This window comes from Orcinus orca, chromosome 3 (assembly GCF_937001465.1).
Source record: "Orcinus orca chromosome 3, mOrcOrc1.1, whole genome shotgun sequence".
NCBI classification, from domain to species: domain Eukaryota; kingdom Metazoa; phylum Chordata; class Mammalia; order Artiodactyla; family Delphinidae; genus Orcinus; species Orcinus orca.
Genome location: NC_064561.1, coordinates 74,694,981 through 74,707,961, shown reverse-complemented (window position 1 = coordinate 74,707,961; position 12,981 = coordinate 74,694,981). Strand labels below are relative to the sequence as shown.

The window sequence follows — 12,981 nt, the reverse complement described above, 5'->3', positions numbered from 1 at the left end:
AGGCATCCTGCAGAGGGGGGCTCAGGCATCCCGGGGGCGGGGCACAACAGGTCTGTGCTACCTTGCCCCCTCGGGGCCGGGGAGAATGTCTGCTCCACGCTCTGCCACAGGGCTTGCCACTCGCAGGCACTTATTACGTGAATGCAGAGGATGGCTCCCCACGTAGGCCATCTGGATGGCCGTGTACACACTGGTGACTCCTGACAGCGATACTGCTCACTGGGGAATCCAAGTGGCTCCTTCTTGCTTGGCTCCGGGCTACAAGGGTACATTTACTTCCTGATCAAATATTATTCTGATGCGTGAGGCATCCTTGATGTTTGCAAGTCAGAAAAGTTTAATTACATGTGTCATTAGCATGGCATTCTGTAATAGCTCTGTGACTGAATTCATTAACAGAATTCTTAACAGATAAGACAAATTAATATTTTGTTGCTCATGAAAGCCTCTCATTAAGAGAGTAGTGAAAAAGTGATTAATATTTTGTTGCCAATCAAGATGTCTCATACAAATGACAAAGAAAGGAGGCCCACACCTCTCGGTGCTCTCTCATCTGCCCGCCTTGGGTTTTGTAAGCTGATCAGCTTCCCCTGTTTCCCCTGCAGCGTTTCGGAGCCAGTTGCTCATTACAAGGCCTGTGATCATGTTTCATCTCTGACTGTGGCAGGTGGAGGAGGGCGCTGAGATGCCACAGGCTGGGGGGCTCTACGAACCCCTCGATCCCCGATCTTTGCTCGACCAGGGTAGCGCCCCCCTGGGCTTTTCTCCCCTGACCAATCTTGCTTCAGAAATGCCCTGAGAATCCTGAGGACCCAGCTCTACCCATCTCCAGCCTGATGTCTTCCTGGGGCTGCTCTCCTCACTGTCCTAGGACACGCTCAGTCTGAAAATGCCCACGCGAGGAGGACAGCTTCATCCCCGTTTCCCCGCAGGCTCAGAGAAGGTGGCGGCCCTGGACTTGTCGGAGGTGGCTGGTCAGTGTCTCCCTCCGGATGAATCGAGGCGACTACAGGCAGCAGGGGCACCCCAGGGTCACACCTGCCTGACGGGGAGCCTCACCACACTGCGCTGGCTGCTGTCTGGGGACTCGGGCTGCAAGGGGTTGAGAGTGTTGTCTGGTGGGAGCAGTAATAATAATAATAATAATTAGTAATATTGTGAAAACAAGAGTGATAATAGTTAGCATGGAACATTATATGCTAAGAATTTCATGTGTCTCTTAATCCTCATTATAACCCTATGAGGCAGGATCTATTATTTATCCCTTTTCCACAGAGGAGGAAACTGAGGCCTAGAGAAGTCAAGTGCTATTTCCAAGGTCACTCAACTAGTAAGTGGCAGAACTGAGGCTTAAACCCAGGTCCTTCTGACCCCAGAGCCTGGCCCTTCATGAGTAGGCTGTGCTGCGTCCCTCCCCTCTTAAAGGCAGGTGCGTGCGTGCGTGTGTGTGTGTGTGTGTGTGAGCGTGTTGTGTGAGTGTTGTGTTGTGTTGTGTTGTGTGTGTGTGTGCTTGCATGCATCGGGCAAGGACCCCTGCGGGGCTGGCGCTGCCCTGCACCCTCACGCTGGGGTTTCTGAGAAGCACAGGCCCCTGCCTGCTTGTGGGCTGCTGACTTGCCCAGAGCAGCAAGTGTTTCCTGGGAGGTAACAAGAGGCCATTAATCTCCAGTTGCACCCACAATTACCCAAATTGCTAACCTCACTGTGAAAAGTAGAAATTCAATTGAGCTGGTGCTGGAGGCATGTTCGAGGGAGGGGAAAGACACTCAGAGTAATTTAATTAACTGCTGGCAAGTGCATTAAGAGGAGTTCTGCCTCTGCCTTTATTTCTAATGTCTTTAAATAGAGCATCAAGCAATGCACATGGATGTTCAGACAGACACAGGAGGACCTGACCTAGTTCTGAATTAATCACTACTGGCCAAACATGGTTAAAAGCTGACAACCCACCTTGAAGGAGATGCATACACAAATGTGCGCCCCAGTGCACACACGTGCACGTGCACACACACACATACACCCTAGTCTTTACAAACAGGACAGTGCCTTCCCTTGCTAAGATCGCAGACAAGCCCGGGGCACCTTAGGCTCAGAAGATGAACTCTGCCCACCCAGCATCTGACCATCACGCAGCCACCAGGCTTGCTGGTACTGACATTCAGAGATGGGTGGGATATAGGCTATGCTCACTCTAGTGGGGAAATTGCAAGGAAACCATCCTGCCTGGTGTGACAAAGGTGGGGAAACGGCACTTCTGCCCAGCTCTGCCCAGGGTGGGACTCTAGAGTGACCCCCTCTTCTCATCTGCTTCCCCCATGTTCTCCAGGGCACATCCAGAGGGGTCTAGGGAGTAGCAGAATTCCAACTTTGTGGTTCCTGCAGGATTAAACGCTGGACCTCTCTCCCCACAAAGCAGTCTCAGAGTTGGAAGGGATCTTCAAGGTCATGGAGTTTAGCTGCCCTCTTGTGGCTAGCAGCATTGTTTACCATGATCCTGCTTGAGCTTGTATGCCTCTAGGGATGGGGAGCTCACCGCCTCCTGTGATGCTCACTGCATTGCGGGGCAGGGCTGATGGCTGGACTGGTGTTGCATCTAAGCAAACCAATTGGTCTCTTTTTGGTCCCTTGCCCTTTGTGCTAGTCCATCTCATGGGTCACACGGCCCAGGCCAGCTCCCTCTGCCCCAGCACCTCCCTCACCACCTCACAGCGGCTACAGGAACTGACCGCTCATCCCACAGGTCTTCCTTCTTGGGGCCAAGCAGCCCATTCTGGGTTGGCCTGTCCTGAGCCAAGGAGACCAGGGCTGCCCCCTTTCTGCCTGAAACTTGTATTCCTGTCACAGTAGCTCAAGACCTGTCAGCCATCCTGGCAGCACCCTGTGTGGGTGACATCACTCCATCTTCTCACATGAACTCCCAGGAAGCCACCTTATCCTGTGCCAAACCAGGGCCAGTGCGTATTCTTGACTCAATCCCTTTATTCCTCAAGGCCAGTAGAAGGGAGGCACCGATAATGTTGCTCTTCTAATAGATTAACTCACTGAGGATCAGTTTAAGAAATTGTCCAGTCATAAAGGCAGAGTGGGGTGATGCTGGGACCCCAGTGCGGGGTGCCTGCGCCCTCAGAACCCAGGAGGCCCCCGTTGCTCCTGTTAGGCTGTGAGAGCTCTGGAGCTCTCTTCTTCTGCTCAACTCATCACATCCATACTCCCTCTCCCAGCAAACAAGGCTCCTGGGCAGGCCCCTCTGGCCTGATCTTGTTTCCTTTCACCACCCTGCTGCCCCTGCCCTACAGCCAACCCAGCCCAGAGGCTCACCTCTGCCCTCCACAGGGAATACCCCCTCCTCGGTGTCCAGCTGTCTGTATCCTCCCCAGCTTCAGGGTCCAGAGTCTCTCCTGGGGTCACCCAGCCAGATGCTCTGCCCTGCCCACCGCGCCTCCCCTGTTCACCTTATTCTGGGGTGGGCTAGTGGCTTGCAGCCACCATCCATCCTATTCTCTGCACGAGGTGGGACTGATACCTCCAGACACCAGACAACAGGCTGAATGGCACCAACGTGGGATGTGAAAAGAAAGCCCTCTGGCCCTGCGGCTACCACATGGCATCTCGGCATCTTGCCCAGTTGGCTTCCCTGGGAGGTGCGTCTGAGCTCAGAGTCAGAGCCAGGTGACTTACATTGATGTCTTCCAAATCCAGGAAGTTCAGGGCCAGCCCGTTGCGCTTCCAGACGATGGGCGGCCGCAGGTCTCCGTGGACAGCGCAGGTCAGCACTGTGCTCAGGCCCACGGTCACTGTGGCCACACTGACCCTCTCCTCAGGGGCGAGGCTGAGCTGTACCACCTCTGCAGGGAAAGGAGAAACCGTCAGCTGTAGGCCCAGGGGATGGAGTCTATACCTGAAGGGATACAGCCACAGGGATCTACTGCAGGTCAGGGGCCTCGGGCAAATTCCGGGGGCAGGAACATTGTCCACGATGTGCTGACTAAATGTACAGATGGACACACCTCCTGGGAGAGGGGCCACAACTTACGTTAAATGCTCAAAGGGCTGTTTGAGGCAAATCAGGTCAGGAACCACAGCTAGCGTAGGGGAAGCATCTGGGCTGTGGATCTGTGAGTCAAGCTAAGAGTGTGGGCTGCCCCTCCGAAACCAGGGAGCCAGGTGTGCTGGCCCTGCCCTGTGCTCTCCAGGCCCCCTGGAGTCGGGGCCTTGCCAAGTGCTGTCAAGGTCTGCTGGCCGGGCCGACAGGTTTCTCGTCTACCTGGGGGCAAATTAAAGGTTGCACTGTCTGAAGTCTGGGGAATGAACTGGCTGACCTTTGAAGGTCTGTTTCTGTCTAAGGATTCTCTGAACTTGGATTTGGATTTCTGCTCAGCCGCCGTGCACCGCAGCCTTTAATTTTTTGAAGTGTACTTTAGGCTGAACAAATGATTAATCCTTGCCATTTTACACTTGATAACTGGCATTAAGACTGAGCATCCATCAGACAGAGAGGAAGGGTCTGAAATACCTCCCTGCACTCACAGGCCTTGTGAAATTCTCAGGATTGAAGAAAAAAAATCAAACTCAGGGTATTCAAATGCCAGAATGGGATGAGGCTTGGAGGGGCGTCACTAGCTCACTGACTGGACTACCCCTCCACTGTTCTGCCCCCAAATCTACTTGGGGGAGCCTGGGGAGGCAGCCAGAGGCAGCATGAGTGGGGGGAGGGGGCTGGCTCTGGGGGCCTGTGTTACTCTGGGATGCCAGCCAAGACGCTGGGACCTGGGGGCCTGACAGGTGTGGAGAAAGGCACAGAGTTGGGACCTGAGCTCTGTGACTCCGCGGGACACTTCTGAGCTGTGACCAGGCAGCACACCTGTGCTCACACCCTCTCGCCAGTGTGTGTGGGCAAGGAGGAGGGGAAGGGGAGCAAAAACAGCTGTAGGTGCCATGCGCCGCAAAGCAGGTGCAGTGAAAGCGGGTGCACTAAGGTCTGATCCTGCGCCCCAAAGCCCTTTCTCCTCTGCAAACATTCAGCGGCCTGGCCCTGGGACCATGAAGAGGAACAAGATATACACTAGGTGCTTAATCAGTGCTTGTTGGATGGATGGATTGATGAAAAATGGAGAAAATGGAAATAAAGAAGGAAAAAAGAGCCAACAGGCCAGTGGAGAGGGGCAATCACACAGAGGAAAAATGTGACTCCCGCTGAAGGAGCCACGGGAGGAAAGATAAGCACTGAGTGACTGATGCAGACGCAACCGGCGTGATATTTTACAAACATTAAAGTGATGCATTTCAAGTTCCCTCTTAAATCATGTTCTGCTTGCTGCCCTCCCACCTCTGAGTCATGAGGCTTATTGCTCCAGCAGAGAAGCCGCTAACCCTCTGTAGCAAGAGCCAGGCTTTGGAGATTCAGAGGGGTAGAGAGAGGGAGAGAAGAACTTGCTAAAATAGTTTAGCTCCCACTGTGCCCAAGTGCAGAGGAGACGACTCTTCCTCCTCAGAAAAGCCACAAGGCTCCGTGCTCTGTGGAAGTGGGAGGGGGTGTGGAAGGCCCCCCCTCGTCCCAGGCGTGTGGGAAGAAGGAGGGAGACAGCGGGAAGGGCAGAGAGCATGCCTGTTGGTGTGCGGGTGAGGGGAACCACGGGGGGCTCTAGGAGGAGGCTGAACCCTCCCTCAAGCGGCCTGCACCCCACCACCTCAGGCAACCACAAAGATGTGGCAGAGAGCCAGGGCCTGCGCTCGTCTGCCAGAGCCCCCTCGGTCCCTCGCGGCATGGAGGGGCCCAGAGGTTCCTGGCTGGGTCAGGGTGTGCTCTGGGCCTCTGTACCTGAGGACTGCATCGGACTCTCAGACCTGGGCCTGACGGAACGGCCTCCAGACCTCAAGGGCGCATCATGCCAGTGGGGACTCTGGACTCCACTAGGCTGAGAGTGTCCAGACCAAAAGCACAGCAGGGCTGACCTCTGCCGCGGGTGCCCGTGGACAGCGCGACCAGGGGTCCTTGCGGTGGGGACCAGAGGTGGCAGTGGACAGCCGCACGCTTCTCTCTACACTCAGAAACCAGCTTGGGGGGCTGGGAATTGGAGACACAAAGCATTTTTATTAGCCAGGGCATTACTTACGTGGACTGTTAAAATGATCAGCTCGGATTAAGCTTTACAATGGACTGAACATTTAGGGACATTTTTCTCCCAGTGGCTGGTGGGTGGGGTGTGTGAAGCAGTCAGTTATGTTACAAAAGGAACCTATGTTTTCTTTGCATGTATGAGCACCAGTGAGAGTAAAAGTAAAAGGCCAACTGGGAAGTCAGGGAGGGGCCCTCAGAGGAAGCAGGACCTCCCCTGGGCTCCAGAACTCTGCTTCTCCAGGTAGGGCTCCTCCCGCCACCTGCAGCTCATCTCTGGGGCAACTGATCAAAACGCAGACTCCTGCCCCTCGAGCCCAGGCTGGTACTGTCTGGTGGCAGGATGGGCATCAGGTTTTAACAATCATCCAGGGGCTTCTGTGGTACCTGAGGCCTGAGAGCCACTGCCTTAAAAGATTGGGGTGTGGCGGGAATGGGGAGATGGAAAGAGAGAATGTGGGTGCAGGTGGGGAGGGGAGGCAGTGTGGTCGGTGGGGTCCCAGGGGCCTTAATTACCAATCTAGGAGCATGGGAATGTAAGATTACGTGCAATGTAGGAGCCCCTTCCTCCACGCGGCCCCAAAGTCTTCCATTTTAAACAGCTGTAGAAAAATGGCTGGAAGAGACTATAGCACAGGGCTAAAAACACACAAACAAACCAACCCGAGTGGGAAGCCTGTGTGGCTCGCCATCCGCCGCTGGGATCTGGTTCCCGCATCTTTCCTGAGTGCACGAGTGCACCCTCGAACATCTGTATGTCTGAAGATGTGTGATTTTCACGGGAAAGACTCATGCAAAATTAGAATGCATGAGTACTGACAAAACCATCATAATTCTGCTCCTGTCAGCTACACAAATATTAACCAAACAGCAAATATTTGGGTCATTTAAAGTTTAATTAAATGAATGTTTTATTAGATTTCGTCCATGTCAATATTCCCCAGATCCTTTTAAAATTCTGGAGGTATTTATGGCAAATGAACTGCTCCTCACTCTTGGTTATTTACTGTTCAACACGTCTTCCCCGGCAGGCCCCATCTCCCAGGGTGATTTCCCAGTGAGGGAAAGATGAGGCAGCATCACGGCCTGGGGCTCGAGCGAACTGGGCAGATGCCTGGCTACGGCTCTGGACACCCTGGCCTCCAGGCCTGGCTCTGCTGGTGACACCCGAGTGGCCTCGGGCAAGTCCCTTCCTGTCCCTGGGCCTCAGTTTAGACATCCATATAATGAGGGATTGGGCTAGGAGGGCTCTGGGGGCCCGGCTGGCTTTCAGGCTCTAGGACTCGGAGCGCACGGCTCTGAGCAGACGTCCCTGCTCACTCTCCCCGGTCCTGCCAGGAGCTGCCCGGCTGCTGCTTCCCTCAACGCCACCTGCCTCTGTTCCTTGCCCACTTGCCATGATGGTCCAAGTGACGCCTCAAGTGGCAGCATGAACAGGTGCCAAGCCCACAGGGGCTTCCCTCCTGATACCCCCGGAACCCTCCCATCCCTCTCCATCCAGGTCCTCAACAGCCTCCTGTATGGTCACCCCTCCACTTTACGCCTTCTGCCCGTGAGTGTCCTGGTCACCACTTGGAGTACAAGATATATCACAGCCCTGTTCCAAAGCTACTAGTGGCTCCCCATCACCCACAGATTCACCGTGAATTGAGAACAGTCCCTGACCTTGCCCCACCTTCTCCTCCCAGGCGACTCAACATGGTACCCACTGGTCCCCATCCCACTGTGGTTTGGGATCTAAGCTTGTGCCTACTTGGCACCTTCTACTTGTCTATTCTGAGACTCTCACACTCTTGGTCTCCATCTCCAGGATGACCTCATGGGATGTTTCTGGGACTCTGAAGTCTTCACATAAGGAGACACTTGGACAGACATTGGGTGAAGACTGAAAGAAATCATCCTGGTGAACTTATCATGATCGTTTCAGCCTTAAGTAACAGAAACGCTCAGAAATGCTCAACTAGCCTAGGGAAAAAAAAAAGAGAAAAACAAGAACAGAGATGATCTTAATGCCTGTAATTGGAAAATCTAAGGGGGTGGAGGAGGCTGCAAGCATCCAGTCCCTCAACAGTGGCACTCTCTGCGTGGCTGCAAGAGGTCCAGGGGCGGCCCCACCCTCACATTGTTCCTGTACACGGGATCCCAGAGAAAGGGCCCAGATCCTTCCTGACAGCCCTGCCAAAAAGCACGGGGGGAATCTAATTGCCCAGACTCATCTCCTGCGTTCTTCCCTGAAGCAATCAACCAGGCCAGGTAGATGGAGTACTCTGCAGTCGCAGTACTGATCGACCCACAGGCCTGGGCCATGTGGGCACCTCTGGGCTGGGTGCTGGGTGGTTGGGGGTGGGGTCAGATGTCATGACAGAAAGGGTGTGCTGGGCAGATCAACACCCTGTGACCCCCACAGAAACACTGAAAGGGCCCCTTCGGTCCCCTCCATTCCTTCACAGCCCCGTCTGGAAGCCTCTACATGGTGCAAGATGATGATGGGATGGTGGCTGCAGCCATGTTGTGAAGACAATGAGAGTCATCAGAAGGAAACCTGATTTCAGTTACCACCGTCTGCCCCCCAGCTGCCCCCTCTTTGGAGAGTGATCTGGAAGGGCTTTGTGGCGGTGGCGTGGCAGAGCTGAGCGGACCCCACAGTCCTCTTGAGCCTCCCATGGTGATGGGGACAGGAGGAGGGCCAGGCAGCCTGGGATTTGTGTAGATGGCCCTCTCACGTGTTCAGTGAACACACTGACTGAACTACTGTGGGCTGAACCCCACCCCTGCCCAGGCACGTCCGTAGAGCAGGGGACTCAGATATGTCTGCACCTGGACTCTGCTCTGGTGGGGCCCAGTGTCACAGGAGAGGGAGGTGGAGAAGCCACACTGCAGCCCTCCAGGGAGCAGCCTGTGGAAGGGCCGACAAGGGATCCTTCCAGCTCTCGGCTGTGGCTCTGCTGCTCCCATGGTGTTGACCATCTGTGGTCCCATGGGCCACTCTGTGGGAAGCGTCCCTAGATTTCTGGGGGACCAAGCAACAAGATATGCCTTGCGCCCAGAGGATGGTGGGGGCAGTGACAGAGGGCTGGGCTGGGGGCTCCCGTCAGGTCTGGGGTGACAGTGAATCTGTAGAAAGAGGCTGGTGTCCCCGGAAGGGGAGGGCCAGGGTGGGGAGCTTGTCTGGCACTGCTAGGCAGAGGTGGACACAAAGAGACAATGTCCTCACTATAAGAACCAGCACTGGAAGGCTGCCTGGTGTGTAGGCAATTCAAGGAAGGCAAGGGAAATGGGGATTCCTCAGGGCTTGGGACATCTGTCTCCCTATGGGCTAGGCCTTCCGATATCAGTCAGCTTTTCTTTATTCCTCCTGGGATGAAGAGGCTCAGGTAGCATTGCCATGATTGTCAAAGTCAGCGTGGGTCGCTCAGCACAAGAGAGACCTTCCTGCTTCACTTGAGGCAGGAAATAGATGGGCCCCAGGCTGAGCAGCTGGAATCCATCCCCTATGGACAGATACTCCAAGATAAAGATAATGGCAGGAGCAAGGAGGAGCTGAGTCCTGCTTGGATGAAAAATAAAGAGACTACATATTTCTCATTCTTGAGGTCAAGGAGATTGCTCAAACTACACATGCACAGAAAGGTTCCTCAGAGATCAGAGAAGGGAGGGGGCGCCAGACCATAATACATTCTGTCAACTTCTCAGAAACCCCTGGAATCCATCTTGGCTAAGAGATGCACACGCACACAGGGGAGGGCCCTGAGTCAGACCAAATATGGACTCAGAGCCAGGCAAAGCAAGATGATTGGCCAGAGGAAACCAGAAGAACTTTCCCCATATAAGTGATTTAAACTACCCCAAAGGTGCAACTCTCTCTCTGAGCCCACCTGTGTGAGTCTATCCACACATACTTTTTTCCTCCTAATAAACACTTTACTTGTTTCACTACTTTCCATCTCTTTGTTGAAATTCCTTTCTCCAAAGCTGACCTTGTCACTAACCACTGGCCCTGGTGGTCTAGTGGCTAGGATTTGGGGCTCTCGCTGCCGCGGCCTGGCTTCAGTCTCCAGTCGGGGAACTGAGATCCTGCTTTGAGCCGCCGCAGGCCAAGGCCACCCGAGATCACACTCGCCAGGCTGCACGTCGGCAGGGGGTCCCAGCAGTGCTGTTTGGCCCTCCCATATCTAGTACAGTGCCTGGCACACGGCAGGTGGGCTTCAGGTCCAGTCCAGGGAGACACCTCCCTGGCTCTCTAGGCCCTTCAAACCACAGTGGGAACACCCTTGGTTTTCCAGACACAGCCCTCACTTTCCTCCCCACACATGCGCTCTCCCTGCTCCTTGGAGCTTGGAGAGAAGAGGCAGCATGGGGGATTAACGGGCCCACCATGAGCAAGCGAACAAGCACCCTGCCTAGAAGCAGGAGGCCATAAAACTTGAGCTGTGGGAGAACTGGGTTTTAGCTCCTATTACAGCTTTCCCGTAATCTCAGGCGCTATTTCTCACACTGACTTGAATTCAATGAGACACTCATAAACCCCTCAGCACCCTCTCAAGCAGGCTTCTGGTGCTTCACAGCAATAGAAATTAAATTTCTTAAATTCCTGTCAAGTTGGCATTAGTTTTCTTACGCTAGAAATGCACTAATGGAACACATTCCTACCTGGACATTTGCCAGGTTTCAAATGATGCTCTTGGTGGAAAGACTCTGTTCAAACCTCAGTCTACCAGCCCCCACATCCCTGTGTTGACTGAGCTAGGCTCAGGGCAAACCTGGGCTCAGGGGCTGGCTGGAAATGAGGGAGACCTGGAGAGACACCGCAGACCAGGCGCTTAGAGAGCTCTCTGCAGTGGTGGCCTCTTTGCGCACTGCCCTCCTCCCGCAGTAATGTGCTTCCCCCCGTGACCCGGGGAACACCCTCTCCCTGGGCGGCCTGGGAGTTGCCAAAGGGGATGTGGCCCTGTGTGACAGACTCTATTAATCTGGTCTTGTTCCTGTGACCAGGGCCACACTGTGAAATTGGTGAGTGGAACAGAAACCAGGGTAGAGTGTGCATGGCTAAGGTCACCTGACCAAGTAGGGGACAGGCAACATCTAACATCCCCTGGGCCTGATGGCTTCCCTTGTCATTTACAGGGTGGGGCTGCTTTAGCTCGCCCCATGAGGAGGTGATGGCGGTACTTCGTGCCTCCCCTGTTCCCCTCCACCAGAGCCTGCCTCTCTGGGCTCCCTTCAAACATCTGCCGAGACTGTGTGGGTGGGAGGCTGGGAACAGGTGGTCTTGGGGCCTTTCATCTTGACACGCATGTTTGGAACACTGGGGTGTGTCCGGCCTGGGCAGGTGGCTCTGGACCAGCCAGACTTGCACTCATCCAAAATTTCCTGGTTTTTTATGCATGATCAGATTTAATTTTTGTGCCACTGTCATATTCCCTCTTGCTTGCTTCATTTTGGGGATGGTAATAAACTCTCTAGTTAATTACCTCCAGGGAATTCCCTGGAGGTCCAGTGGTTAGGACTCCATGCTTTCACTGCCAAGGGCCCGGGTTTGATCCCGGGTTGGGGAACTAGGATCCCGCAAGCCGAGTGGCGTGGCAAAAAAAAAAAAAAAAAAAAAAAAATGACCTCCAGATCTGGGGGTAATTTCCTTTCTCAGTTGACTTATGTTGTTTGGGGCTGCTTCAACCATTTTTGCAGTTCAGTTATTAAGTTCTACTCTCTGAGGTAAACAGACACCCTTATAAGCTGCATGAAGACAGAGACCATATGTCTTTTATTTCTTTTGTATCCCAGCACCTAATACAATTCCTAGCACACAAAAAGGCTTAATAAGTCATTTTAAGCAAGTGAGTGATTAGGGCAGTGTTCATTCAACAGTTATATACTGAGCACTTGCCAGGATACATGGGTATATGCTACCAAGCAGAACAGGCCCAGAGCCTGCTAACCTGCGACTCCTGGCTCAGCAAGGGGACGAGTGTCATACAGAGGGAAAGCAGGCCCCTGAGCCTGTCCACAGACCCTGGTGCAGAGCCCTTGGCTACTGCAGAGTCTGACCGCCCTCTTTTGGTAGAGCTCCCTGTTTGCCCAGTGGTGGGCCCTGCAGGGGTGGATGCAGAAGGTAGACCCATGTCCTGCTCCCAAAGAGCCCCGGTCTGGTGCAGCCTTCTCTCTGTTTGCAGGAGAGGCCTGGGCGGGGCAGGTCAGCTGGGCATCCTCTGAGTTCTAGGGCTCTGTTTTGCCTCCTCTGGCCAATGAACCCTTTTGGCTTTGGGAAAACTAAACCACACTGTGACTACTGTGGGCAGATGAGGGGAGGTTAGAGGTGAGCTAAGCGCCCAGAGACTGTGACACCACTGTCTCAGGGTGCCCTGGGGTGCCACGGGTGTGGCAGGCAGCAGATGCATCACTGGAAGCATGGGGTCAGCGCCAAGGTTTAAAGCCCAGGGCCTCCTGGTTAGCAGGGTGCGTGGCCTCCATGGTGCCTCCCTAGCTGGTCTTTGTGGCCTGGGGGAGCCTCGGCCAGGCCAGCCAGTCTATGTATTTCCCACACCCTGCCAAGTTGGCTCCCAAAGGGGATGGAAGCACCTCTGCTCAAGATATTTGCAAAAGGAAAGTATTTTAACCAAAGTTGTCTTTTGGTGACTGTAGGGAAAAGAATGTATTGTCTTAGGTAATTGTATACTAGTTACTCGGAATTTGCAAAAATTCATACAGATGTCAAAGACTGGATCTAGCATCTCCTGGACAAGCTGTTGGTGGAGAGCAGACAGCTTTTATCTAACCAGCACGAGGGTGCCATGCTATGTGTTCGCAGATGCTGGTTCATTTTACAATCTCTGAGCACTCATTAAGACTATTTCTAAGCCCCTCTTGAA

The 12,981-nt window shown here is 53.9% G+C and overlaps 1 protein-coding gene across 2 annotated transcripts in view; it reads right to left on the bottom strand.

Annotated features, from left to right (window-relative positions):
* The window catches only part of FSTL4 (follistatin like 4), a 453,554-nt gene that overhangs the window by 65,440 nt on the left and 375,133 nt on the right, over positions 1-12,981 (bottom strand). For both annotated transcript variants that reach the window (XM_004282127.3, XM_049708196.1), the window contains exon 7: positions 3,679-3,845. In XM_004282127.3, the coding sequence (XP_004282175.1) occupies positions 3,679-3,845 (167 nt within the window). The remainder of the gene's footprint in view (positions 1-3,678; positions 3,846-12,981) is intronic.